A 26,004-nucleotide genomic window follows, 5' to 3' on the forward strand; every position below is an offset into this window, starting at 1 on the left:
GCATATTAGATGTGCTAAAAAAGCTAAAAGGACAAATAATAATAGCAGTTATTCACAGAAGAGGGATTATGAGTAACTTTTTTCTTTCGTTTTCTAATTTTTCTACAATGAACATGTATTGTTTTACTTGCCTTTAATAATAAACATCTTTAAAAAAACAAATTCTTAAAAAAATAAAAAATAAATAAATTCTAATGAGAAAAAAAGAGGGACCTCCATTTCCATGATCCTCCTCCACCCAACATCCCACCATCTCCACCGTCTCCACCCTATCCCCACTCCTGGGGGTCTTACATTTCAGCAATAGCGATCGCTCTGGTGAGGGGCTGGTTTTCAACAAGGTACCTGGCTTGGTGCTGGAAGGGTCTGAGAGCTGGCAGTTCATGCCTGTAAGGAATTGTTGAGAAATGAGCGCCCGGAGCTCATGCAAGCAGACAAATAAGACGTGCTAAAAATACCACACAACTGGAGATTCGCATAATCTCGCCCAAGAGCCAGGCAGATTTAAGGGATTTATGTGAATTCACAGGGACAGGAAAACCCCAGGATGACAAGGCTGGTGTGGGAGAGTCCTAAATAGGAGGAGGAGCTGAGGCGCGAACAACTACTGGAACCAACACTCAAGGATGGGCGGCGACTCAGGGAAGATGTGCAGATTCCAGGGTAAAGATGGAAAACAAGAAAGTAGAGCTGAGTCCTCAGGAAGGTCGGAGTGCTCAGAAAGAAAGAAGGAGGGGAGTCTATCCCAACAAGCGGGCACAGCAGGGGCACCCAGGGCCCTTGGCACTTGCTGTGCCCTCTGCCTGGACAGCCCCCCCCACACCCTTCCCCCCTTGCCCAGGTTGCCTCCTTCCCAGCTATTGGGGCCGGAGCTCACTCAGCACCTCCGCAGAAGTGCCTTCCGCCCCCATCACTCCCAGCACTCATCACAGGGGCCTGTAGAGATCTGTGGGAAGCCCACCTGCAGGCTGTTTAAATCAAGTTTTGCCTAAAGCTCCTCCTTACATCTTTTAAGTTCGGCCTAAATATTTTTCTGTACGTCATGAACAATAACAAGTGGAGGTGTAAACAGACCGTAGCCTGCACTTGTGCCAATCACCAAGTTTTGGCCAATCAGATGTAGCCAACTGTTCGAATTGTGTTCAAATTAGGCGAACGCAGAGCTGTAACCAATCCAGCTGCTTCTGTACCTCACTTCTGTTTTCTGTACGTCGCTTTCCTTTTTCTGTCCCTAAATCTTCTTCCACCACGTGGCTGTGCTGGAGTCTCTGAGTGCACTGTGGCTCAGAGGGCTGTCGGATTCATGAATCGTTCATCGCTCATTTAAACTCCTTTAAATTTAATTTGGCTGAAGTTGTTCTTTCGTCAAGGCAAAAGCCTCTCCCCTCTCCCCAGAACTCTAGAATCATAGGTCCTACTGCCGAGGCGATACCACCACATGGGAAGTCCAACTTCTCAAGTCTAACAGGTTCACTTCATTCCCTCCAGTCCTAAATGCTCTTTCTCACTTCAGAAAATGACAGTTTCCTTCTGCGAGTTGCCCACGTCCAAATCCTTGGATTCTGATCTCTTTCCTCTCTCCCCTGTGACCCTACGTCCACTCCTGTTGTCCCCATTGCTGCTCCTTCGATATGGCCAGCTCACTCCCATCGCGCCTCAGGACCTCCACCCTTGCTTTTCCCTCTGTCTAGAATACCTCCCCCAGACGTAACAGCAGCAGCAATCATAATCGCCAAGACATACGTGGTGCTTAATATACCTGAGCGCTATATGTGTAAGAGCTCATTTAATCCTCACAGCAGCCCAGGAGAGGTGACTGCATTATGGTCTCCACTTTACAGATGCAGAAACAGAGGCATGGAAAAGGGAGGAGCCGTGTCCAAGATGGCAGGGTTCAGCAGCGTTCCAAGCGGTAGACCTCGGATAGGAACCCAGGAGGCCTAGCTCCAGAGGCCGTGCCTATGACCATTGTGCTCTCTGGCCCTTCAGACCCACAGAACCTGCAGAATGAACGCTTCCTTTGGGCCACCTTGAGTGTCCCCTTCTCAGAGGCCTTCCCAACTGCTTATATAAAACAGCTCCTCCTCCTTGTCACTTTCCTGTCTTCCATCCTGCCCTGGTTTATTATTATTATTATTATTGTTATTTTTGAGACGGAGTCTTGCTCTGTCACCCAGGTTGAAGTACAGTGGCATGATCTCAACTCACTGCAACCTCCACCTCCCGGGTTCAAGCAATTCTCCTGCCTCAGCTTCCCGAGTAGCTGGGATTACAGGTGCATGCCACCATGCCTGGCTAATTTTTATATTTGTAGTAGAGATGGGGTTTCACCATGTTGGCCAGGCTGGTCTCGAACTCCTGACTTCATCATCCACCCACCTCGGCCTCCCAAAGTGCTGGGATTACAGGCGTGAGCCACCACGCCCGGCCTTTATTATTCTTTATAGCAGTTCCTGTCACCTGACATGTTTGTGTACTGTCTGTCTTCCCCTACGAAGACTGTGAGCACCAAAAGAGGAGAAGGAGCTTTGTTTTGTGCCCTGCTATGCCTGGCATATAAGAGGGGCTTGATAAATGTTCTGAATGAATCATGATAGCAGAGGTGAATGAATGAATGAATGCATAAATGAATCAAAGAACAGATATTTTTGAGTACATGTTTTGTGCCAGGCCCTGGGGGGACCTCAGAGTTGGACCTAAAGCTGGTTTCTGCCCTTCACGTGCTTACAAGGGGCAAGGAGGGGGGTCCATGTATCCACTTCATGAGCACCCTCTAGCAGGACATGGGCAGGCCCTGGAGCGGGAAGGGAGAGGGGAGATGGCTAAAGGAGAGAGTGAGTCAGGGCTGGGCTGGCAGGAAAGGGCTTCCCAGGTGGGCGCAGCTGTGCCAGTCTGCCTCAAAGGGGTGCCAGGCCTTGGCCCCAGCCAGAGGAAGAGAAGGAGGAAGAGTTGGTCATTCCAGCTGGGAGCCCAGAGCAAGGCTGAGATGTGGCAGGCTCCCAGGAGCAATCTGAGGGGCAGAAGCAGGGCAGTGTGACTGGAGAAGGGCAGGTCTCAGTCTCAGGAAGGGTTGGAGGTGAAGTGGTGAGGGTGGGTTGGGCACCAGGCCCAGGAGCCCCTGACCGCCCAGCCAAGGGCCTCAGTGTGGGAGAGACAGGATGTAGGGAGATGATCTTTGCATTCGCCTCTGGGCTAAAGGACACTAGGGGAGTTAAGGACACAAAGTTGGTCACTCGGCGACTTACTTTCCTTAAGGCGAATGTCCAATGGCGTCTGTAATGTACTCTCCACGGCTTCCACGAGGCCCTTAAAGAAGCTCTTGACGGGCTCAAAGGAGAGGGGCACGGGATGGTACAGCTCCCCGAGGCTCATCTGCTGCTGCATCTCCTGCTCGGTGGCCGTGTATGCCTGTGTGGGCACACGGGGGTGAGGGTGGCTCTGGGAGATGCAGGCAGCATCCCAGCCTCCTGTGCTGCACCCAGGAACAAACCCACACCAGCATGCCCAGGCTCCACCTTGGCCTGGCACCTATGGTCAGCCCAGGCCATGCCTGCAGGAGCAGAGCCCTGGAGAGACCATACGGCATCCCTGAGGTGGGAGCCATGCGGAGGTGCGGTTTTTCAGTGCTGGCACTGGGGATTCCTCCCCCTCCATCCTTCCTCCTTTCCTTCCTTCCTTACGTGTTCATTGAAACCTACTCTGTGCCAGCTATGCCTGCAGAAGGCAGGGTCAGGCTGACACGGGGCCCTTCCCAGAGAGGCTTCAGCCTCACACACACTGCGCCACAGGTCTGCCTCGGGTACAAAAAGGGTGAGAGGTCAGTCTCCCTGGGGAAGGAGCACCTGGAGCTTATTCAAAGGTGGAGCAGGAAACCATGTTCTAAGAAGGATGCCAAAGGCCAGCAAGGTTCAGCTGCAGTGCTGACTGAGGGGGTGTGGCCACCGCAGGGGACATGTGTCCTGTTTTGTGCCTGGACAGCCCCTCTTCAATACCTTCCTGTGGTATGTGGCTTCACTAAGGAGAAGCTAGAAAACCCCCTCTCCCAGCTCCCTTTTCACCTGTGCTGCAGGAGTGTGACCAGACGCCTCCAAGCCAAAGCGTGGATTTGGAAATGAGGGTGAAGGTAGTGATGGTGGCATGTGGCACTAAGAGACAGCAGTGGTGGGGACTCTGGTCAGTGGTGTGAGTGGTGAGGTCTTGCCCAGCAGGGGTGCCGTGGGGCCTATACTGGCACCAACCCCTGCTGGAGTCTGGACTTCATTCCTGCTGCCCATCTTCCATCCCGACTCTCTGGCCCTCCTGGAGATCCTATGGGCTATCTCATACTCTTCCATAAGCTCCTTTCTTGCTTAAAACAGTTCCAGTGGATTCTCATGTTTGCAGGTAAGAACCATGGCTGCATTTTCTGAAGCGCTGTCCTGGCCAGGAGTTGGAAGGAAGATGACTGCCTCAGGTGATCAGGCTTGGCTGGCAGTGGCAGTGCTGCCCACCCGAGAAGGGGTGGACAGATGGGGGCCTCAGGAGGGAGGGAGGGTGGCCTAGCACTTGGCTGTTGGGCAGGGGCAGGTCCCACCTGGCAGCATGCTGTACATTGGGAGGGGGCTGTGAGATGGCCTGCAAGCCCCATTCAGCCTAGGAGGCCAGGAGTCTATAGAGTCCAACCTCATTTTGGTGGGGAACCAGGCCTAAGGTCACACCCAGAGCGCTGGAATGGAGCTGGCCAGGGGAGACCAAGCACTAGCAGGAAGTCCAGGGTGGGCAGGGAGCAGCTCCGGGGAGGCGAGAGGGGGCTCAGAGGGCAGATGAGTAGGGTAGGATGAGGGGTCGATAGAGGACACATGGCACCACCTGGTAACCCCAAACTCCAGCAGGTAGCACCAGACCTGACACACAGGTTCTCAAAACATATGTATGATGGAATAAATCAATGCATGAAACCGAGCACAGCCACTTTTTGCCTTTGCAGACTCAGAGAACAGAAATCTCAGCCCTTCACCTCTCAGGCCAGAAACCCAGGCATCATCTGGGGATTCCTTCTACCCATTCTCCAACTCCAATCTCCATTCCTGTGGCATCTCTTGACCTGCCTGTTTCTCCCCATCCCCACTGCCCCTGTCTTGGTCCAGGCCACCATCATCTCTCTCCTGGATATTGTGGCCTCCTCCCAAGTTCCCTTCCAGCCTCCCATCCTGGCCTCCTCTGTCCATCTTCCACTCTATCTCTAAAGTGACTTTTCTAAAGCACTAATCTGACCATGTGAATGCTTTCATCCCTCAGTTCAAAACACTCCCCTGGGCTGGGCGCAGTGGCTCACACCTCCCAGCTCTTTGGGAGGCCAAGGTGGGCAGATCACTTGAGGTCAAGAGTTTGAGACCAGCCTGGCCAACATGGTGAAACACTGTCTCTACTAAAAATACAAAAATTAGCTGGGCATCGTGGCACATGCCTGTAGTCCCAGCTATTCAAGGGGCTGAGGCAGGAGAATCCCTTGAACCTGGGAGGCAAAGGTTGCAGTAAGCTGAGATTGAGCCACTGCATTCTAGCCTGGGCAATAGAGTGAGACCCTGTCTCAAAAACAAACAAACAAACAAACATTCCTGTCTCCTATCTCATTACAGGACAAAGTCTGAACTCCATGGCACATAAGGCCTTCATGAACTAACTATGGCCTACGGATCCAGCTGTGTCTCTCAATCCCCCCACCCTTATACCCTCACATCTCCTCAAGTCAGGCTGCACCCCAACTGGTTCCCCAGCCTGTCAAGCTCTCACATGTACACAGTTCCTGTCTGTCTTCTCTGCGTCCTCTCTATATACAGTGTGCTCCTACTCATTGTCCAGTACCCAGCCCTACCATCACCTCTTCCTAGAAGTCTTCCCAGACTGCATCCTTCTCCCAGCCAGACAGTGTCAGACATTTCTTGGACATAATTTTGCTAGCTTCATATTTACAAAATTGTTTAAGCTGTATTGTAAATAACTGTTTCTGAGCAAGTCTCCCCACCCAACTGTGAGCTCCTAATGTCCAGCAAGTGACCTGGCTCAGTACGTATTGATGAATAAACGAATGAACACATAGAAGGTGGGAACGGTGAATGATTAAAATCATTAGCTGTGGCCCAAGAGAATTTGAAAAAAAAAGATGACAAAGCCCTGAAACTGTTTTCTGATGTGAGAATAGCATGCTTCTCCATGGAAGGATTCCTTTGTATTCCACAGCCTTAAAAACGACCATTATTTAAAAAGAGACAATTAAATGTAACACTTTGTGCATCTTGCCCCTCTTAAAGCACAATACCCATTATGCCTAGGAAAACACTTCATCCAGAATTTGGCTCAAACAGCTGACAATGAGACACAGGCTGAACCGACTGAGGCCACGTAAAGACACAAGAGTGGAAATCCCCAGCTGGAGACTGGCTTGGCTGGTTTTGTGTTGACTGGCTTATTTGTCTGTCTTATTTTCCAGCCAGAGCCCATACTAATCTGTGGTTAGAGTTGGTGCCACTTTTAGTTGTACCCTGCCTTGTCCCACAGCCTTTAAAGTGTCTTGTGAAGGTCCTCTAATAAGGCAAGATTTTTCTTTATAGTGAGAAAAATGAAGCAAAGAGAAAATTAGACACAAAGTGTTTGCCACGAAGCCTTAGTCTGGTTAGTCAAAGCAGATTTGACTCTGAACTTCCCAAGGCAAAGAAGGAAACAGGAGGAGCTCTATTAGGGGAAAAGCAATTCTAGTGCAGAAGTGACTGCACAGGGATATTGATACCAGACAACAGTTTCTTCCACGGTTCCCTAAAGACAGGAACACCATCGGCCGGGTGCGGTGGCTCACGCCTGTAATCCCAGCACTTTGGGGGGCCGAGGGGGGCGGATCACGAGCTCAGGAGATCGAGACCATCCTGGCTAACACGGTGAAACCCCATCTCTACTAAAAAATACAAAAAATTAGCTGGGCGTGGCGGGGGGCGCCTGTAGTCCCAGCCACTCGGGAGGCTGAGGCAGGAGAATGGCGTGAACCCAGGAGGCGGAGCTTGCAGTGAGCCGAGATCACACCACTGCACTCCAGCCTGGGCGACAGAGCAAGACTCCGTCTCAAAAAAAAAAAAAAAGAAAAAAGTAGACAGGAACACCATCCTCAACAACATGCTTTCCCTAAATGTAGCAATGACTATCCCTGGGGCTAGTTCTTTTTTTTTTTTTGAGACAGAGTCTCACTCTGTTACCCGGCCTGGAGTGCAGCGGCACGATCTCGTTACTCACTGCAACATTTGCCTCCCGGATTCAAGTGATTCTCCCACCTCAGCCTCACAGGTGCACGCCATCACGCCTGGCTGATATTTGTATTTTTAGTAGAGAGGTGGTTTTGCCATGTTGGTCAGGCTGGACTCAAACTTCTGGCCTCAAGTGATCTGCCACAGGGGCTATTTCTTAGACTCTTCCTCAACAAAGCCCAGTGGCCAAGGAGTACCATTGAGCCAACTGTGACTCAGCCTTTGAAATGTGCTCAGTAGCTGCAAGGACACCTGCCTTTTCAGGAGGGGTGTCTCAATTTAAGACTATAAAGGCAAGCTGGTTGCAGTGGCTCACACCTGTAATCCCAGCACTTTGGGAGGCTGAGGTGGGCGGATCACCTGAGGTCAGGAGTTCAAGACCAGCCTGACCAACGTGGAGAAACCCTGTCTCTACTAAAAATACAAAATTAGCCACGCATGGTGGCACATGCCTGTAATCCCAGCTACTCAGGAGGCTGAGCCAGGAGAATTGCTTGAACCCAGGAGGCGGAGGTTGTGGTGAGCTGAGATCGCACCACTGCACTCCGGCCTGGGCAACAAGAGAGAAACTCCATCTCAAAAAAAAAAAAAAAAAAAAAAGACTGTACAGGCAGAGGGCCAGGCAGGGTCCCTTGTGGGTTTAGAGTCAGACAGACTTAGACAGACAGCAAGAACTGATACCAGCTCTGCTACCTACCTGCTGTGTGAGACCAGGTGAGTCACTTCACTGAGCCTCAATTTCTTGTTTATAAAATGGGGTGAGCCCACTTTGCAGAGTTCTGGTGAATATTAGTGCTAAGCTACACGGTGCTCAGAACACAGGGGCCTTTGAAATTGGTGGCTGTTAATATTATTTAATTAGCCCAAGAGGTGTATTATCTTCCTAACAATGTATATTCTCTTGACCACCTGTGTGGGGGCAAGACAGTCTACATGGTGACAAGACAATAGTCCATGTACTTGCTTAGTGTGTCAATACTGTGCTCAATGCCACAATACTTGAGATGAAGTGTGGGTGGCAGGTGGCAGCGGTAAGAGCAGTGACCCCAGCATTACCTGAAGCCTCTGGACAGGATCGGGCTCCTGGCCGATACTCCAGACCCTGTTGGAGAGATCATTCATGACGTCAAGTTGCTCTCTGCAAGAGTCAGCTTGTTGCCTGTACACCTGGAGGGTAAGCTGTGTGTTTTTATCAATGAATTTCTTGGCCAGCGCTTCCTCTTCGTCAAGTAGTAATCTGAGTTCAGTGAATTTCCCCTTCAGCCAGGTTTTACTTGACTCTGCATTAGCCTAAAAACAGAAAAACCAGTTGCAGATGACATGTCTGCCAACCAGGAAATCCAGAATAATCAACATGAAAAAAATCATAACGTCTGAAATGTGAGTTCAGTAAAGTGGCCAGTCAGACACAAGATCAACTTATAAAAACCAAAGCTTTCCTAAGCACCAGCCATCACCAATAGTAAAATGCACGGAAAAATAAAGATCCTTTTGAAAATGGGAGAAAAAATAGCAAAATATGTGGAAATAAACCTAATACAAAACCATATTTGTGACTGGGAGGGTTGATTACTATAAAGTCACTATTTGTCTCTAAATTAGTCTATAAATTTGATGAAATTCTAATCAAAATCTTAACATGCTGATTAAAAATTATTAAATCTTTAGGAGAGAGAATAAGCATAAGAAAAGCCAAAATTGCTTTAAAAAAATCAATAAAGAGAAAACTGATAAGAGGTTATCTGCCTTATCTGCCTTATCTGATAACAAAACAATAAATCTACAGGATCTAAAACCATGTGGCTCAAGCATAGATAAGAGGTCAAAAGTACAAAATAAAGAGCTTTTAAAAGAACTCAAATTATATATGGAAATGTATGTATGTGTATGTGTGGTGTAACAGTGGCATTTTAGAATAAATTTTTGTATTTTTTGTACTAAAAATATAAAAATAAAAATAATTAAAATAATATGAGATTTTCCACAATAAAAGGTTAAGGAAAACAAACAAAAGAGAAGGTCCAGTTAAACTAAAACACTGTACATAAAGCCCAAAGAATAAATCAATTAGATGAAATACAAAACAATTTTTATTTATTTATTTATTTTTATTTTTTGAGAAGGAGTTTCACTCTTGTCCAGGCTGAGTGCAGTGGTGCGATCTTGGCTCACAGCAAACTCTGCCTCCCAGATTCAAGCGATTCTCCTGCTTCAGCCTCCTGAGTAGCTGGGATTACAAGCACGCACCACCACACATAGGTAATTTTGTATTTTTAGTAGAGACGGAGTTTCACCATGTTGGTCAGGCTGGTCTTGAACTTCTGACCTCAGGTGATCCACCTGCCTCAGCCTCCCAAAATGCTGAGATTACAGGCATGAGCCACCATGCCCAGCCCAGAAAATAGTTTTTGATCATTAGATTGGAAGACTTTTAAGAGACTGAAATACAGTCTGTAAGGGTATGTGAAGTAGGGCATTTATATAAACTGTGGGTGGTAGGGTCTATTGGTACTTCGCTTTTAGAGGACAATACGACAATAGCTATCAATTTTTTTTTTTCAGACGAAGTTTTGCTCTTGTCGCCTAGGCTGGAGTGCAATGGCAAGATCTCGGCTCACTGCAACCTCCGCTTCCCGGGTACAAGCGATTCTCCTGCCTCAGCCGTGTAGCTGGGACTGCAGATGGCCATCACCATGCCCGGCTAATTTTTGTATTTTTAGCAGAGACAGGGAGTCACTGTTGGCCAGGCTGGGTCTTGAACTCCTGACCTCTGGTGATCTGCCTGCCTTGGTCCCCCAAAATGCTGGAATTACAGGCATGAGCCACTGCACCTGGCCTCAAAGTTTTTTTTTTTTTTTTTTTTTTTTTTTTTATTTATTTATTTATTTATTTATTTATTTATTTATTGATCATTCTTGGGTGTTTCTCACAGAGGGGGATTTGGCAGGGTCATAGGACAATAGTGGAGGGAAGGTCAGCAGATAAACAAGTGAACAAAGGTCTCTGGTTTTCCTAGGCAGAGGGCCCTGCGGCCTTCCGCAGTGTTTGTGTCCCTGGGTACTTGAGATTAGGGAGTGGTGATGGCTCTTAACGAGCATGCTGCCTTCAAGCATCTGTTTAACAAAGCACATCTTGCACCGCCCTTAATCCATTCAACCCTGAGTGGATACAGCACATGTTTCAGAGAGCACAGGGTTGGGGGTAAGGTCACAGATCGACAGGATCCCAAGGCAGAAGAATTTTTCTTAGTACAGAACAAAATGAAAAGTCTCCCATGTCTACCTCTTTCTACACAGACACGGCAACCATCCGATTTCTCAATCTTTTCCCCACCTTTCCCCCCTTTCCATTCCACAAAACCGCCATTGTCATCATGGCCCGTTCTCAATGAGCTGTTGGGTACACCTCCCAGACGGGGTGGTGGCCGGGCAGAGGGGCTCCTCACTTCCCAGTAGGGGCGGCCGGGCAGAGGCGCCCCTCACCTCCCGGACGGGGCGGCTGGCCGGGCAGGGGGCTGACCCCCCCACCTCCCTCCTGGACGGGGCTGCTGGCCGGGCAGAGGGGCTCCTCACTTCCCAGTAGGGGCGGCCGGGCAGAGGCGCCCCTCACCTCCCGGATGGGGCGGCTGGCCAGGCGGGGGGCCGACCCCCCCACCTCCCTCCCGGACGGGGCGGCTGCCCGGGCGGGGGGCTGACCCCCCACCTCCCTCCCGGACGGGGCGGCTGGCCGGGTGGGGGGCTGACCCCTCATCTCCCTCCCGGACGGGGCGGCTGGCCGGGCGGGGGGGCTCCTCACTTCCCAGTAGAGGCGGCCGGGCAGAGGCGCCCCTCACCTCCCGGACAGGGCGGCTGGCCGGACGGGGGGCTGATCCCCCCACCTCCCTCCCGGACGGGGCGGCTGGCCGACCCCCTCACCTCCCTCCCGGACGGGGCGGCTGGCTGGGCAGAGGGGCTCCTCACTTCCCAGTAGGGGCGGCCGGGCAGATGCGCCCCTCACCTCCCGGACGGGGCGGCTGGCCAGGCGGGGGGCTAACCCCCCCACCTCCCTCCCGGATGGGGCGGCTGGCCAGGCCGGGGGCTGACCCCCCCACCTCCCTCCCGGACGGAGCGGCTGGCCGGGCAGAGGGGCTCCTCACTTCCCAGTAGGGGCGGCCTGGCAGAGGCGCCCCTCACCTCCCGGACAGGGCAGCTGGCCGGGCGGGGGGCTGATCCCCCCACCTCCCTCTGGGACGGGGCGGCTGGCCGGGCAGAGGGGCTCCTCACTTCCCAGTAGGGGCGGCCGGGCAGAGGCGCCCCTCACCTCCCGGACGGGGCGGCTGGCCAGGCGGGGGGCTGATCCCCCCACCTCCCTCCCGGATGGGGCGGCTGGCCAGGCGGGGGGCTGATCCCCCCACCTCCCTCCCGGACGGGGCGGCTGGCCGGGCAGAGGGGCTCCTCACTTCCCAGTAGGGGCGGCCGGGCAGAGGCGCCCCTCACCTCCCGGATGGGGCGGCTGGCCAGGCGGGGGGCTAACCCCCCCCACCTCCCTCCCGGATGGGGCGGCTGGCCAGGCGGGGGGCTGACCCCCCCACCTCCCTCCCGGACGGAGCGGCTGGCCGGGCAGAGGGGCTCCTCACTTCCCAGTAGGGGTGGCCGGGCAGAGGCGCCCCTCACCTCCTGGACGGGGCGGCTGGCCAGGCGGGGGGCTAACCCCCCCACCTCCCTCCCGGATGGGGCGGCTGGCCAGGCGGGGGGCTGACCCCCCCACCTCCCTCCCGGACGGAGCGGCTGGCCGGGCAGAGGGGCTCCTCACTTCCCAGTAGGGGTGGCCGGGCAGAGGTGCCCCTCACCTCCCGGACGGGGCGGCTGGCCAGGCGGGGGGCTAACCCCCCCACCTCCCTCCCGGATGGGGCGGCTGGCCAGGCGGGGGGCTGACCCCCCCACCTCCCTCCTGGACAGAGCGGCTGGCCGGGCAGAGGGGCTCCTCACTTCCCTGTAGGGGCGGCCGGGCAGAGGCACCCCTCACCTCCCGGACAGGGCGGCTGGCCTGGCGGGGGGCTGATCCCCCCACCTCCCTCCCGGACGGGGCGGCTGGCCGGGCGGGGGGCTGACCCCCCCACCTCCCTCCCGGACGGGGCGGCTGCCGGGCGGAGACACTCCTCACTTCCCAGATGGGGCGGCTGCTGGGCGGAGGGGCTCCTCACTTCTCAGACGGGGCGGTTGCCAGGCAGAGGGTCTCCTCACTTCTCAGACGGGGCGGCCGGGCAGAGACGCTCCTCACATCCCGGACGGGGCGGCAGGGCAGAGGTGCTCCCCACATCTCAGACGATGGGCGGCCGGGCAGAGACGCTCCTCACTTCCAGGATGTGATGGCGGCCAGGAAGAGGCGCTCCTCACTTCCCAGGTGGGATGGCGGCCGGGCAGAGACGCTCCTCACTTTCCAGACTGGGCAGCCAGGCAGAGGGGCTCCTCACATCCCAGACGATGGGTGGCCAGGCAGAGACGCTCCTCACTTCCCAGACGGGGTGGCGGCCGGGCAGAGACTGCGATCTCGGCATTTTGGGAGGCCAAGGCAGGCGGCTGGGAGGTGGTTGTAGCGAGCCGAGATCACGCCACTGCACTCCAGCCTGGGCACCATTGAGCACTGAGTGAAAGAGACTCCGTCTGCAATCCCGGCACCTCGGGAGGCCGAGGCTGGCCGATCACTCGCGGCTAGGAGCTGGAGACCAGCCCGGCCGACACAGCGAAACCCCGTCTCCACCAAAAAAATACGAAAACCAGTCAGGCGGGGCGGCGCGCGCCTGCAATCGCAGGCACTCGGCAGGCTGAGGCAGGAGAATTAGGCAGGGAGGTTGCAGTGAGCCAAGATGGCAGCAGTACAGTCCAGCTTCGGCTCGGCATCAGAGGGAGACCGTGGAAAGAGAGGGAGAGGGAGACCGTGGGGAGAGGGAGAGGGAGAGGGAGAGGGAGAGGGAGAGGGAGAGGGAGAGGGAGAGGGAGAGGGAGAGGGAGAGGGAGAGGGAGAGGGAGAGGGAGAGGGAGAGGGAGAGGGAGAGGGAGAGGGAGAGGGAGAGGGAGAGGGAGAGGGAGAGGGAGAGGGAGAGGGAGAGGGAGAGGGAGAGGGAGAGGGAGAGGGAGAGGGAGAGGGAGAGGGAGAGGGAGAGGGAGAGGGAGAGGGAGAGGGAGAGGGAGAGGGAGAGGGAGAGGGAGAGGGAGAGGGAGAGGGAGAGGGAGAGGGAGAGGGAGAGGGAGAGGGAGAGGGAGAGGGCAAAGTTTTAAATACATTTATTCTTTCATGCAGCAATTCCTCTTACTTTACTTATATCCTAGAAAATGCTTTCACATGTGCGTGAAGATTTGTGTACCAAGATTCTCAGTATATAGCTTCTACACATAGAGAATAGAATTAGGCAAGTGTAGTGGTAGGTGTCTGTAATCCCAGCTACGTGGGAGGCTGAGGCTTGAGAATCACTTGAGCCCGGGAGGTGGAGGTTGCAGTGAGCTGAGATCGGGCCTCCGCACTCCAGCCTGGGCGACAATGCAAGACTTTGACTCAAAAAAAAAAAAAAAAAGAAAAGAAAAGAAAAAAAAACATTGAAAAATGGGTGTCACTAGCAGAAACAGAAACAACAGCAGTGGGGAGCGAACGTTCTGAGAAATAGGGTCAACCACAAACAGCTCACTATCACTCAAGCATCCTGTTACAAGCACTCAACTCACAGTCCACCTGCACCCCGGCATCCTGTCTGCAAGCATTCAGCTCAAGCAGCACAACCTTAGAAAACTCCACCTCCAGCTCCTGCCTCTTTGCAGACAGTCTCCTTTCTGCTGTCTCACCGTTGCTCTCACCCGTTGCTCCCTTTCAATGTATCTCCCCCTTTTCTCTAAATAAATCTGCCTTTCTAAACTCAATACTGTTTTGGTAAATTATTTTATTCCCCTGTGTACCAGCCTCAGACAGTTGTTAACCATGACATATTTGGCACAATTTTCAATATGGGACATGTATATCGGTTCATTATATAAATTGTCCTACATTCGTACAATGAAATAATTTATAGCGATTACAAAGAATGCAGTGTGCTGATGCATGCTAAACATGGATGAACCTCGAAGACATCATCCCCAGTGAATTAAGCCAGACAAAAAAGGACAAATAATTTATCATTCTGCTTATGTGAAATATCTAGACCAGGCAAATTCATAGAGACACAAAGTAGAGTCGACGTTACCAAGGGCTGGGAGAGGGGAAATGGGGAGTAATTGCTTGATGGTTTCAGAGTTTCTGTTTGGGATAATGAAAAAGTTTTGGAAGTAGACATAGGTGATGGCTCTACAACATTGTGAATAGAATTCATACCACTGAATTGAATACTTTAAAATGGTTAAAATGGCAAATTTTATGTTATGTATATTTTATCACCATAAAAAAAAAGAAGAAAATATAACAACAAAAACAATGCAGTAGGCTGGGCGCGGTGGCTCACGCCTGTAATCCCAGCACTTTGGGAGGCTGAGGCGGGCAGATCATGAGGTCAGGAGTTCAAGACCAGCCTGGCCAAGATGGTGAAACCCTGTCTCTACTAAAAATACAAAAAAATTAGCCGGGCGTGTGGCAGGCGCCTGTAATCCCAGCTACTCAGGAGGCTGGGGCAAAGAATTGCTTGAACCCAGGAGGCGGAGGTTGCAGTGAGCTGAGATCATGCCACTGCACTCCAGCCTGGGCAACAGAACGAGACTCCGTCTCCAAAAACAAACAACAACAACAAAAAACAGTGCAGTAGACCTATATGTCCTGGCAGGGAAAGTTCTCCAAAAAAAAAAAAACAGGTGAAAAAGAACAAGCTGCAGAATAATATAAGCAAGATAATCCAAATTTATGTAAAACATAATAAAACAAAACCTCTATATAGACATATGTATACATCTATATATTTGCAAGTGCAATTAAAATGTTTGTTAGTAGTGGTCATATTTGGCAAGAGGCATGGGATTGGGGGTAAGGGAAAAGAGAGGCTCTCACTTTGTACCTTATATAGTTCCATACTATACCATTGTTTAAATTTTAAAAAATGACCATTTGTTCATGTATTATTTATACAATTAAAAAAACACTAAAGCCGGGCACGGTGGCTCACGCCTGTAATCCCAGCACTTTGGGAGGCTGAGGCGAGTGGATCACGAGGTCAGGAGATGGAGACCATCCTGGCCAACATGGTGAAACCCTGTCTCTACTAAAGATACAAAAAATTAGCCAGGCGTGGTGGCGGGCACCTGTAGTCCTGGCTACTCGGGAGGCTAAGGCAGGAGAATCGCCTGAACCCGGGAGGCAGAGGTTGCAGTGAGCCGAGACTGTGCTACTGCACTCCAGCCTGGCAACAGAGCGAGACTCCATCTCAAAAAAAAAAAAAAAAAAAAAAAAATTAAACATAGGCCAGCTCCCTTCCTCAGCCCAAACATCTGCACAGTCCACATAGCAGAATGACCCCAGCACTCAGCCAGTCACGAGGGGTGGGCAGGCTCCCGTGATACCATGTTCTCAGGGGGACAGCATGTGGTTTGGCAGCAAACAGGAGATGAGTTCTCTAAATCTGTGTTTCCTATCCAATGCTCCAGGCAGTGGATAGGTTCAGAGGCTAGCTCATACCACAGGCCTATGGATAGGTTCAGAGGCTAGCTCATACCACAGGCCTATGGACTATAGCTTTAAGCTAGCCTGGGAATTAGTCCACATTTTTATGGTTGCAATGGGTCAATGAGCCTGGACACAAATATATATTTACTGAATGACCAAATGAAGAAAATAAAATGTATTTCAAACTCTTGATTTATGAACACATGTTGAAGCAACGTAAGTACACAGAGGACCTTTGCAGAGAAATCAAGAGAGCAAATATCTCCTCCCAACCAAGTTATGCTCCAAGCAGTTTTTATAGATCCACTTTGTAAAGTAGAAAATACAAAAAGCTTCATGACACTATACCTTGTTCTAACTCTCAGCACAGTGGCAACCAGTATGGAAAACAGCCACCAGAAAACTTCTTGTATAAGCAGATGAGGCTGATTATGCAATATGATCAGAAAGGGGTAGAGAGAGAGAGGGAAGGGGAGAGAGAGAGAGAGAGAAAGAGAGCAAGAGAATATCATGGTCATGAAACAAGGAAGTACGCCATCTGGTTTGGGTCCCATTGGTTCAAAGTGAAACTGGATCCCAGCTGAACTGGGCTGGGCTTTGAAGACAGCTGGTGGCTGAGTGAGGGCCTAACAGAGTCTAGCTGAGCAGGGTCTAAGGACTGTGGAAGAGAAAGAAGCTGAACAGCCATGAAGCCCCGGTCAGGGAAGGCTGGGGGATTTTGCACTCAGAGTGTGGGCTGCTGTGTGAATCCACCTCTGGGCCCTGTGGAGAGTGAGGAGATGAAAGGAGGGCGCTGTTTTGCTGAAAACTCAGTGTGACTTCCAACAACCCTCCCAGGGATGCCTCTCATGGGATGCACCACCAGGGAAAGAAGGCATGCTGTCCAACCTTGCCCAGACCACGTTAGCATGGGGACTCTTTAGACTCTGCTATGGTGGCAATGGCAGGCAGGAAGAGGCAGGGAGTGGCCATGCCCAGCAGGGGCAATGGACACCAGTGGCATTGTCAGCAGCATGGCCTGGCAGGGTCCCCATCTTTTTGTTCCCAGTCTGGCAAAGGCTGGTTCGTGTCCCCCCATTGGTGCCTTGATCCCAAGCCATGGCTCAGTCCCTACAGCTCCTGTGGGTCACAGAGAAAGGCATGGAGCCAGCAACTGAGGCTCCTTATTCCACCCGCAGGGGTTCTGGGTCTGGTGCCAGGCTGGGCCCTTGTGTCTCAGGCCCATTTCCTGCCCATCCCCGGCTCTGCTCTGTAGGACAGAGGGGCTGAGCCCCGCAGACTGCATTTTCGGGATCACTTGATGTCAGGAGTTCGAGACCAGCCTAGCCAACATAGTGAAACCCAATCCCTACTAAAAATACAAAAATTAGCCAGGCATGGTAGTGGGCACCTGCAGTCCCAGCAATTCGGGAGGCTGAGGCAGGAGAATTGCTTGAGCCCGGGAGGCGGAGGTTGCAGTGAGCTGAGATCATGCCACTGTGCTCTAGCCTTGGCAACAGATCGAGACTCCGTCTCAAAAAACAAACAAAAAAATAAAACAAACAAACAAAGGAAATTCACTGATGCCAAAACCAAAGAGGAAACACAGTGTGAGTGACCTGGCAGGAGCTGAAGCTAAGTGACCTGGAAGGAGTGGAGCCAGAGGTGCATGCATGCAGACGAAAGCCACAGCGGGGCCTGGCCATCCAGGGGGAGCACAGAGTACCTGGCCACATTCCAGCTGAGAGTGGAAAGGAGTGACCTGCATCAAGTCAGATCCGCAAAGAGCTGCTCCATCCATCAACTAGCACCAGAAAAACTCCACCCCCAGGCCCAGGGAAAAGAAGAGGAATCTAGTCATCCATCCAGGGTCACAGGTGAAAAGAAAATCACCAGCAAAACAAATAAAACAACAGTTTTGCATTAAGCAGGGTTGGAGTCCAAATTCATGGAAACTCAAAACTGAAAAATAATGTGAAAATGAGTCTGGAGCTACTGAAACTCATAGCATCTCCTGAAGATGCTCATGTCACAGTGCTCTGAAGGGGCACACTCACAATCCACAGTGTATTGGACATCTATGGTAAATACCTACTGGAGACAAGATGATAATACACGTGACAAACCACACAAGAAAATGAACCACCATGCCTCACCTCCAGATTGGGGATATATTAGAATTGTATGTACAATATAACTCAAGCTACATTAAAAGCATATGCATATACAGGAAAAAAAATCTCAAAATGTGAATAATGGTTGGCCTGAAGTGGCAGGATGCAGGATTATGGATGAATTTTTAAAAATATGTTTCTTGATCAGGAATTGAAATATAAATGTTCACAGGCGCCAGGTTGTTAACACTGAAGGAAGTGGGCAGGGTGGAGCTGGGAGATCCCATGCCATGGGATCAGCTCCATCTGCCCCCACATGAGAGTGCAGGCATAGGGTGGCAATATCTTTCTAATTTCCTAAATATACATTTTTATACAAATATGTCTCAGGTTTAAAATGCTGACTATTAATTCCATTTTTCTTATTACCTTATGAAGGCCACTTAGGTATTAGTCTAACAAAACATACAGAATTTGTATGCTGAAAATTACAAAATGCTGATGAAAGAAAACAGAGATCTAAATAAATGGAAAGATATACCATGTTCATGGATTGGAAGAATACATAGTAAAAATGTCAATTCTCCCCAAATTGATAAACAGGTTTAACACAATTCCTATCAAAATCCCAACAAACTCTTTTTCTTTTCTTTTCTTCTTCTTCTTTTTTTTTTTTTTTTTTTTGAGACATGGTCTCGCTCTGTCACCCAGGCTGGAGTGTAGTGGGTATGGTCATTGCTCACTGCAATTTCAACCTTCTGAGCTCAAGCGATCCTCCCACCTCAGCCTCCTGAGTAGCTGGGACTACAGGCATGTGCCACCATACCTGGATGATTTTTTAGTTTTTCGTAGAGATGGTAAACAAGCACATGAATAGATACTCAACATCACTAGCTACTGGGGGAATGCAAATTAAAACCATGATAAGGTATCACTACACACAGATTATGCAAGTTAAGATAAAAACTTGTGACAATACCAAATGTTGTCAAAGATGCAGAAAAACACTCTCTCATGCATTGCTGGTGGGAATGTAAAATGGCACAACCACTCTGGAAAAGCATTTGGCAGTTTCTTGAAAAACAAAACAGGCAGGTGCCATATGACCCAGCAATAGCATTCCTGGGCATCTAACACAGATAAATGAAAACTTATGTCCACACAGAAACCTGGACACAACTGTTCAAAGAAGCTTTACTTGCAATAGCCCTAGACTGTACCAAACAGCCTACAATAGGTAAATGGTTTAAAAAACCTCTATGGTACATGCATACTATCAGATTAGTGGAATATTACTACTCAGCAATACATGGGAATGAACTAGTGGTTCTTGCAACAACTTGGGTGGATCCCAAGGGCATTCTGCTGAGTGAAAAATACCTCAAAAGGTCATTTTCCATTTTTATGACATTTTCAAATGCCACAATTATCAAACAAATTAATAATTGCCAGGGGTTAGGGATTGGTCGGGGGGAGACGGTGGGTAGGGAGGTGACCATAAAGGTGTAGGTAGATTTTTTTTTTTTAAGATGGAGTCTCGCTCTGTCATCCAGGCTGGAGTACAGAGGCATGATCTTGGCTCACTGCAACCTCCACCTCCTGGGTTCAAGCGATCCTCCCACCTCAGCCTTCTGAGTATCTTGGATTATAGGCGCCACCATTCCTGGCTTTTTTTTTGTATTTTTTTTTTAGTAGAGATGGGGTTTCAACATGATGGCCAGGCTGGTCTCGAACTCCTGACCTCAAATGATCTGGCTGCCTCAGCCTACCAAAGTGCTGGGATTACAGGCATGAGCCACCTAGCTTGGCCTAGAAGAAGGTAGAACTTGGCAGTGATGGAATAGCCTGCATTTTGATTGCAGTGGTGGTTATGCAAATCTATACATGTGATAAGTTGACATGAAACTATACACACATACCATCCTTTTTTTTTTTGGATAGTGTGCTATAGTTATGTAACAAGTAACCCTTGGGGCAAACTAGGTCAAGGTACACAAAACTCTACTATTTTTGCAACTTCCTCTAAATCTATAAAAAGTTAAAAAGTTAATTGGGGAAGGGGTCAAGAGAAAGAGAACCACGCCTTAGATTAAGCGGAAACCTACCCCAGGCCATCCCTCAGGCCAAGCTTATCCAACCTACAGCCTGTGGGCCGCATGTGGCCCAGCACAGCTTTGAACTTGGCACAACACAAATTTGTAAACTTTCTTAAAACATCATGAGTTTTTTGGGGATTTTTTTTTTCTTTAGCTCATCAGCTATTGTTAGTGTTAGCATATTTTATGTGTGAACCAAGACAATTCTTCCAGTGTGGCCTGGGGAAGCCTAGACCCTCCACATGGGTCCTAATTCTTGGGGGCCCTCAAACCATATCTGCTCAGGCATTTGCAGACAGGGAGCCTGATCTCCAGGCCTCCCCACAACCCTTCCAACGTGACAGCTTTCACTTTCTAAATCCTTTGGTACTGTCTATCTCCTAGCCCAGAGTTCTGCTTGTAAAGACATGAGAGACACTATTAAGCTGGGGCCACAGGTGTGAACTACAAACGTCTTCAGGGTACCGGCAAACTGTCATGAAGACACCTGACAGAGAATGGACTTTAGGCAAATGTGGGAGCCAATTCTGTGGCCTGGCCTGGTCACAGGAGAAACTGGGTGCCAGCTTCTCCCATGGTCAGAGCCACTCCTCCTCTTGTGTGAATCAGTCAGGGGTTCCTTTTTTTTTTTTTTTTTTTTTTTTTTTTTTTTTTTGATAGGGTTTTGCTCTGTTGCCCAGGCTGGAGCACAGTGACGTGATCCTAGGTCACTGCAGTCTCAAGCTTCAGGGCTCAAGCGATCTTCCCACCTCAGCCTCTCAAACAGCTGGGACTGCAGGCGTGTACCACCATACCTGGCTATTTTATTTTATTTATTTTTAGTAGAGATGGGAGTCTCACTATCTTGCCTAGGCTGGTCTCAAACTCCTGGGCTCAAGTGATCCTCCAGCCTTGGCCTCCCAAAGTGCAGAGCAGGGGTTCTTCCAGCTCTCAGTGGGGCAGGCCCCAGGAGGGCCTCCCACCCCGGCCCTCACTGTGAGGAGGGAGCAACAGAGGATGAAAGGGGGAGGGAGCAACAGAGGATGAAAGGGGGAGGGAGCAACGGAGGATGCAAGGGGAAACGACCAGCCCCTGAGGCCCTAAAAACACAACAACTTTGTCATGTCAAAATGGTTACTTAGAATAACATCAGCCTCAAGTTCCCATTCAAAATCCACAGAGAATCCATTCAAACATCATTATGAAAGGAGAGTGAAGAAAGTACCTATTTGTGGAACAGATCTATACCCTACTTGCTTTCTTTCAGCATGGCAGTGGAATTAAAGAGATATCTGCATATTCCTTAAGCTGTGTTTTGCTTTGTTTAAGGCAATTTGGGATAATGGGCTAATTCCTCCAAGAGAGTGGCAGATGACACTAAGGAACCAGAGATTTGCCACAAAGCAAAGGAAACCGGAGCTCAGGGCCCCTCACTTGCAGAGCCCCTTCATGGTCTTGCACTTAATTTTGTCTGTAATTTTGTGTTCTTTTTCTAAAGAACCCTGAATTATAGAAGCTCCAGGCCCCACCATCTGCCCCTTCGCAGTTGGTTTTTATTTTCACTGGCTCCGTATTGGGGGTCCCTTATGTCTGGGGGAAATGTGGGTCTTTCCATGGGTATGAGGAAGAAATGTCCACTTGCCTTGAGCTTCTCGGTGGCATCTTCTATCTGGGTTATGTTGTCAACGTGCTGCTGCTTCTTGATTGCCAGCTGCTTTAAACATTCTTGGCTGAGTTTCTGTACAGGAGGGAGTTAGGAAAAAAGTCATAATACTGTCACTTTCCAAATAACAGGCCCCCCGCAGGGGTCATCTCCTCTTACCCTTGTATTCTTTTCCAATGGAGGCAACTTGCCCAAAGTCATATGGCAAGTTGGTGGATGAGCTGGGACTAGGACCTCTCTGATCCTCAGAGGTCCACATCAGGTATGCCTCAAATCTTGATTTGCACCCCTTCCTCACACTTTACTTTATCTAGGACAAGTCTTGCTTGTGACTTGCTTTTCCAGCGTTTCAAGTAGGACTTTAAGGCAAACAGCTTGGGGTCTGGGAAAGAGCATCTACTTATGGAGTATTAACTGAGCACCTATTATGTGCTGGGCCCTGTTCCAGGTGCTGCCCTCATGAAACATACATTCCAGGGAGTCTGTGACCCTCTGGCCCTGGACTACGTGAGAGGTCGGTGGGGTTCATGCTTCCTGCTCTTCCCACCTTCCATATCTCTGCTTTTTGAAATTGCTGTTTTCCCCAAAGTCTGCTCTGCACTCCCCTTCCCCAAGGGTGTGATCTCGTCTCCATCTTAGCCTTTCTTACAGCTGGCCTTACACTCAGCTGCTGGGCCCAGATCTGGCTGCCCCATTGACTAGGAGCTTCTTGAGGGCAGGCTTGCTTCATTCTCACTTCCCACAGGGAACAGGGTGTGACCCAGAAGTGTTTGCTGAATTGAACAGAATTATCAGGGGCTGGTCAGGCATGGTGGCTCATGTCTGTAATCCCAACACTTTGGGAGGCTGAGGTAGGAGGATCACTGGAGCCCAAGGAGTTCGAGACCAGCCTGGGCAACATAGTGAGACTCTGCCTCTACCGCAAAAAATAAAATAAAATAAAATAAAATAAAATTAGCTGGTCATGGTGGCATGCACCTGTAGTCCTAGCTACTTGGGAGGCTGAAGTCAGGGGCGAGTCACCTAAGCCCAGGAGGTTGCAGTGAGCCATGATCATGCCACTATGCCACTGCACTCCAGCCTGGGCAACAGAGTGAGACCCTGTCTCCAAAAAAAACAAACAAACAAACAAACAACAATTATCAGGAGCTGCCAGCTTCTTCCCTAACCAGCCAGAGAACTCTTCCAGGTCAGGGAAGGATCTGATCTGTTCTTTGACTCATGGCCCAAAATATATGCTGAATAGATGTTTGGTGAATGATGGATGGATGAATGAATAATGGGTGAATGGATAGGAAAGTGGGTATGTGGATGCAAAATGAATATTCATAGTGTCAACCTTACGTAATGAAATTCAAGAGCTGAGCATGGTGGCTTGCACCTGTAATCCCAGCTACTCAGGAGGCTGAGGTGGGAGGATCACTTAAGGCCAGGAGTTTGAGACCAGCCTGAGCAACATAGCTAGACCCCATTTTTACCAAAAAACAACAAACAAAACAAAACAAAACAAAACAAAACAAAACAAAAAACCTGGCTGGGCATGGTGGAGAATGCCTGAAGTTCCAGCTGCTTGGGAGGATGACATTCACAGGCTATAGAAATGATTAGCAAAGAAATAAATTGATGGTGGCTAGCTTTGTTTAATGAACTATTCAGGCAAAATTGTTAAGAATGAAAAAATTAAATAAATGTAAATGGGATCAAAGTTTATAAATGAACATTTCATAGTTTTAAAAGTTGTTTTCAGGCTGGGCCCAGTGGCTAACGCCTGTAATCCCAGCACTTTGGGAGGTCAAGGCAGGCAGATGACCTGAGGTCAGGGGTTCGAGACCAGCCTGACCAACATGGAGAAACCCCGTCGCTACTACAAATACAAAATTAGCCAGGCATGGTGGCACATGCCTGTAATCCCAGCTACTCGGGAGGCTGAGGCAGGAGAATCACTTAAACCCAGGAGGTGGAGGTTGCAGTGAGCCAAGATCACACCATTGCACTCCAACCAGGGCAACAAGAGTGAAACTCTGTCTCAAAAACAAACAAACAAACAAACAAAAATTGTTTTCACTAACTTAATATCATGTTATGTTAAATGAAGTAATAGGTCATTATAAAATGTCTGAATCATTTATATGGTATAGAAAAGCTAAATATATTTCGATCTGTTAACAAAAAAAAATTGAAGAGCCATCTTTCTAGAAATTATGAAATTATTTTCATCTACAAATGCTGGTAGAAAACAGCTAAAAATTACTTACTTCCTAGGTTTTTCACTGGAAATTTGGGTTACTAAGAGTGAAAATTGTAGTTAACATATGTGATTAAAACTACTTGATATAAAAGAAACAGTTCTATTTACAGAGTGTATAAAGTCAGATGTGTTTTTGGTAAAGACTGTTGAAAGAGAGTAATTTTTCTTTTGCATGAGAGAGAACTTTGTGTAGTCAAAATGATAATGGGAAAAGGGAAGTAAATTTTTGTCCTAAGGTAGAATGCCAAAATAAAAAGGAAGTATAGGACAAAACTGAAGATTTAAGCACATTCTAGAAGGTTTGTGGAAGATTAATCTCACAAAAGACATTTTGTATGTGATCAAACTGGTTAAAATGAGAAGGAAATGGCCGGGTGTGGTGGCTCCTGCCTGTAATCCCAGAACTTTGGGAGGCCGAGGCAGGCAGATCACGAAGTCAGGAGTTTGAGACCAGCCTGACCAACATGGAGAAACCCCGTCTCTACTAAAAATACAAAAATTAGCCAGGTGTGGTGGTGCACGCCTGTAATCACAGCTACTCAGGAGGCTGAGGCAGGAGATCACTTGAATCTGGGAGGTGGAGGTTGCAGTGAGCGGAGATCGCACCACTGCACTCCAGCCTGAGTAACAGAGCAAGACTCAATCTCAAAAAAAAAAACAAAAAAAATCAGAAGGAAATGTCCAGGCGCGGTGGTTCATGGCTGTAATCCCACCACTTTAGGAGACCGAGGCAGGTGGATCACCTGAGGTCAGGAGTTTGAGACCAGCCTGGCCAACACGGTGAAACCCCGTCTCTACTAAAAATATAAAAATTAACTGGGCATGGTGTTGTGCACTTGTAGTCCTAGCTACTCGGGAGGCTAAGGCAGGAGAATTGCTTGTACCTGGGAGGTGGAAGTTGCAGTGAGGCAGTTCATGCCACTGCACTCCAGCCTGGGCAACAAGAGCGAAACTCCATCTCAAAAAAAAAAAAAAATTAGAAGGAAATTTTTTATAAGTTTTTCTAAAACTTAAGTATTAATATCAAAAGCACACTCATGTAAGGCCAGAGTCTGGGCTCCTGTGTTGGAACAACCGGGTTTTATCAGAGCATTGATCTGCTCTTTAATAGAAAATGGTGAGAGATTATCGATTATCTTATCTTGTGTAGTCAAAGCTGACTGAGATTCGATGATAGATAATATACTAACACCTAAGTAATTTTTTTCTTTTTTTGAGACAGGGTCTCACTTTGTCACCCAAGATGAAGTTCAGTGGTGCAATCTTGGCTCACTGCAGCCTTGACCTCCCAGGCTCAAGCAATCCTCCTGCCTCAGCCTCCCAAGTAGCTGGGACTATAGGCACACACCACCACACGCAGCTAATTTTTGTATCTTTTGTAGAGACAGGGTTTCACCATGTTGCTCAGGCTGGTTTTGAACTCCTGAGCTCAAGTGATCTGCCTGCCTTGGCCTCCCAAAGGGCTAGGATTACAGGCATGAGCCACTGTGCCTGGCCTAAAAGTAAAACTTGTTTTTCTCCTTTGAATAAAAATGTAATGTAGAATTAATAAGAGACGGTAAAAGATGTATTTACTTTTGCATAAATGGCAAAGAAAAGGTAACTGGGGAGAGTTTGTCCCATGCTGTCTTTATTAGGTCTCTTGATTGAGAACTGAATCTCCTCTATCAGAGTGGTTTTTGCTTTTTGAAATCTTTGAATAATAATTTTGGCTAAATTAATTACCATTATTTTGTAGTGACCTGTGATTCTATTTTGATCATGTGTTTTAAACCTTTCTTATTTTTGTATCCAGTGTTTTAAACCTTTAATATTTGAGATACTTCCCAAAATTAAATTAAGTCTTTTTGACCCAAGCTAACTTGGGCATAACCAGGACCCCTGGAAGTCCAAAAGAGACACATTAGGCTTATTTGGGATGCCAAAGCCATATGGGAAATATTGTCAAATAAGAAATGATGTTTAACTTTCTTTGAGTTATATTTATAAAAGTGTATTATTAATGTGTTCCAAAATTGTATGAGATTCCTAAAAGTCTGAT

At 49.1% G+C, this 26,004-nt stretch overlaps 1 protein-coding gene across 2 annotated transcripts in view; it reads right to left on the reverse strand.

Annotated features, from left to right (window-relative positions):
• The window catches only part of TRIM14 (tripartite motif containing 14), a 41,445-nt gene that overhangs the window by 10,150 nt on the left and 5,291 nt on the right, over positions 1-26,004 (reverse strand). Inside the window, exons 1-5 of one of the 2 annotated variants that reach the window (XM_031014583.3) lie at positions 21,875-22,362; positions 21,695-21,790; positions 8,328-8,561; positions 3,246-3,408; positions 295-387 (exon numbers count right to left, since the gene is read on the reverse strand). In XM_031014583.3, coding sequence (XP_030870443.1) covers positions 295-387; positions 3,246-3,408; positions 8,328-8,561; positions 21,695-21,790; positions 21,875-21,916 — 628 coding nt within the window. In that variant the 5' untranslated portion in view covers positions 21,917-22,362. Of the gene's footprint in view, positions 1-294; positions 388-3,245; positions 3,409-8,327; positions 8,562-21,694; positions 21,791-21,874; positions 22,363-26,004 lie in introns of those variants that run through there. The other variant, XM_031014582.3, reaches the window with a different exon arrangement.

The sequence above is a fragment of the Gorilla gorilla genome, chromosome 13 (genome assembly GCF_029281585.2).
Source record: "Gorilla gorilla gorilla isolate KB3781 chromosome 13, NHGRI_mGorGor1-v2.1_pri, whole genome shotgun sequence".
In the NCBI taxonomy this organism is placed as follows: Eukaryota; Metazoa; Chordata; class Mammalia; order Primates; family Hominidae; genus Gorilla; species Gorilla gorilla.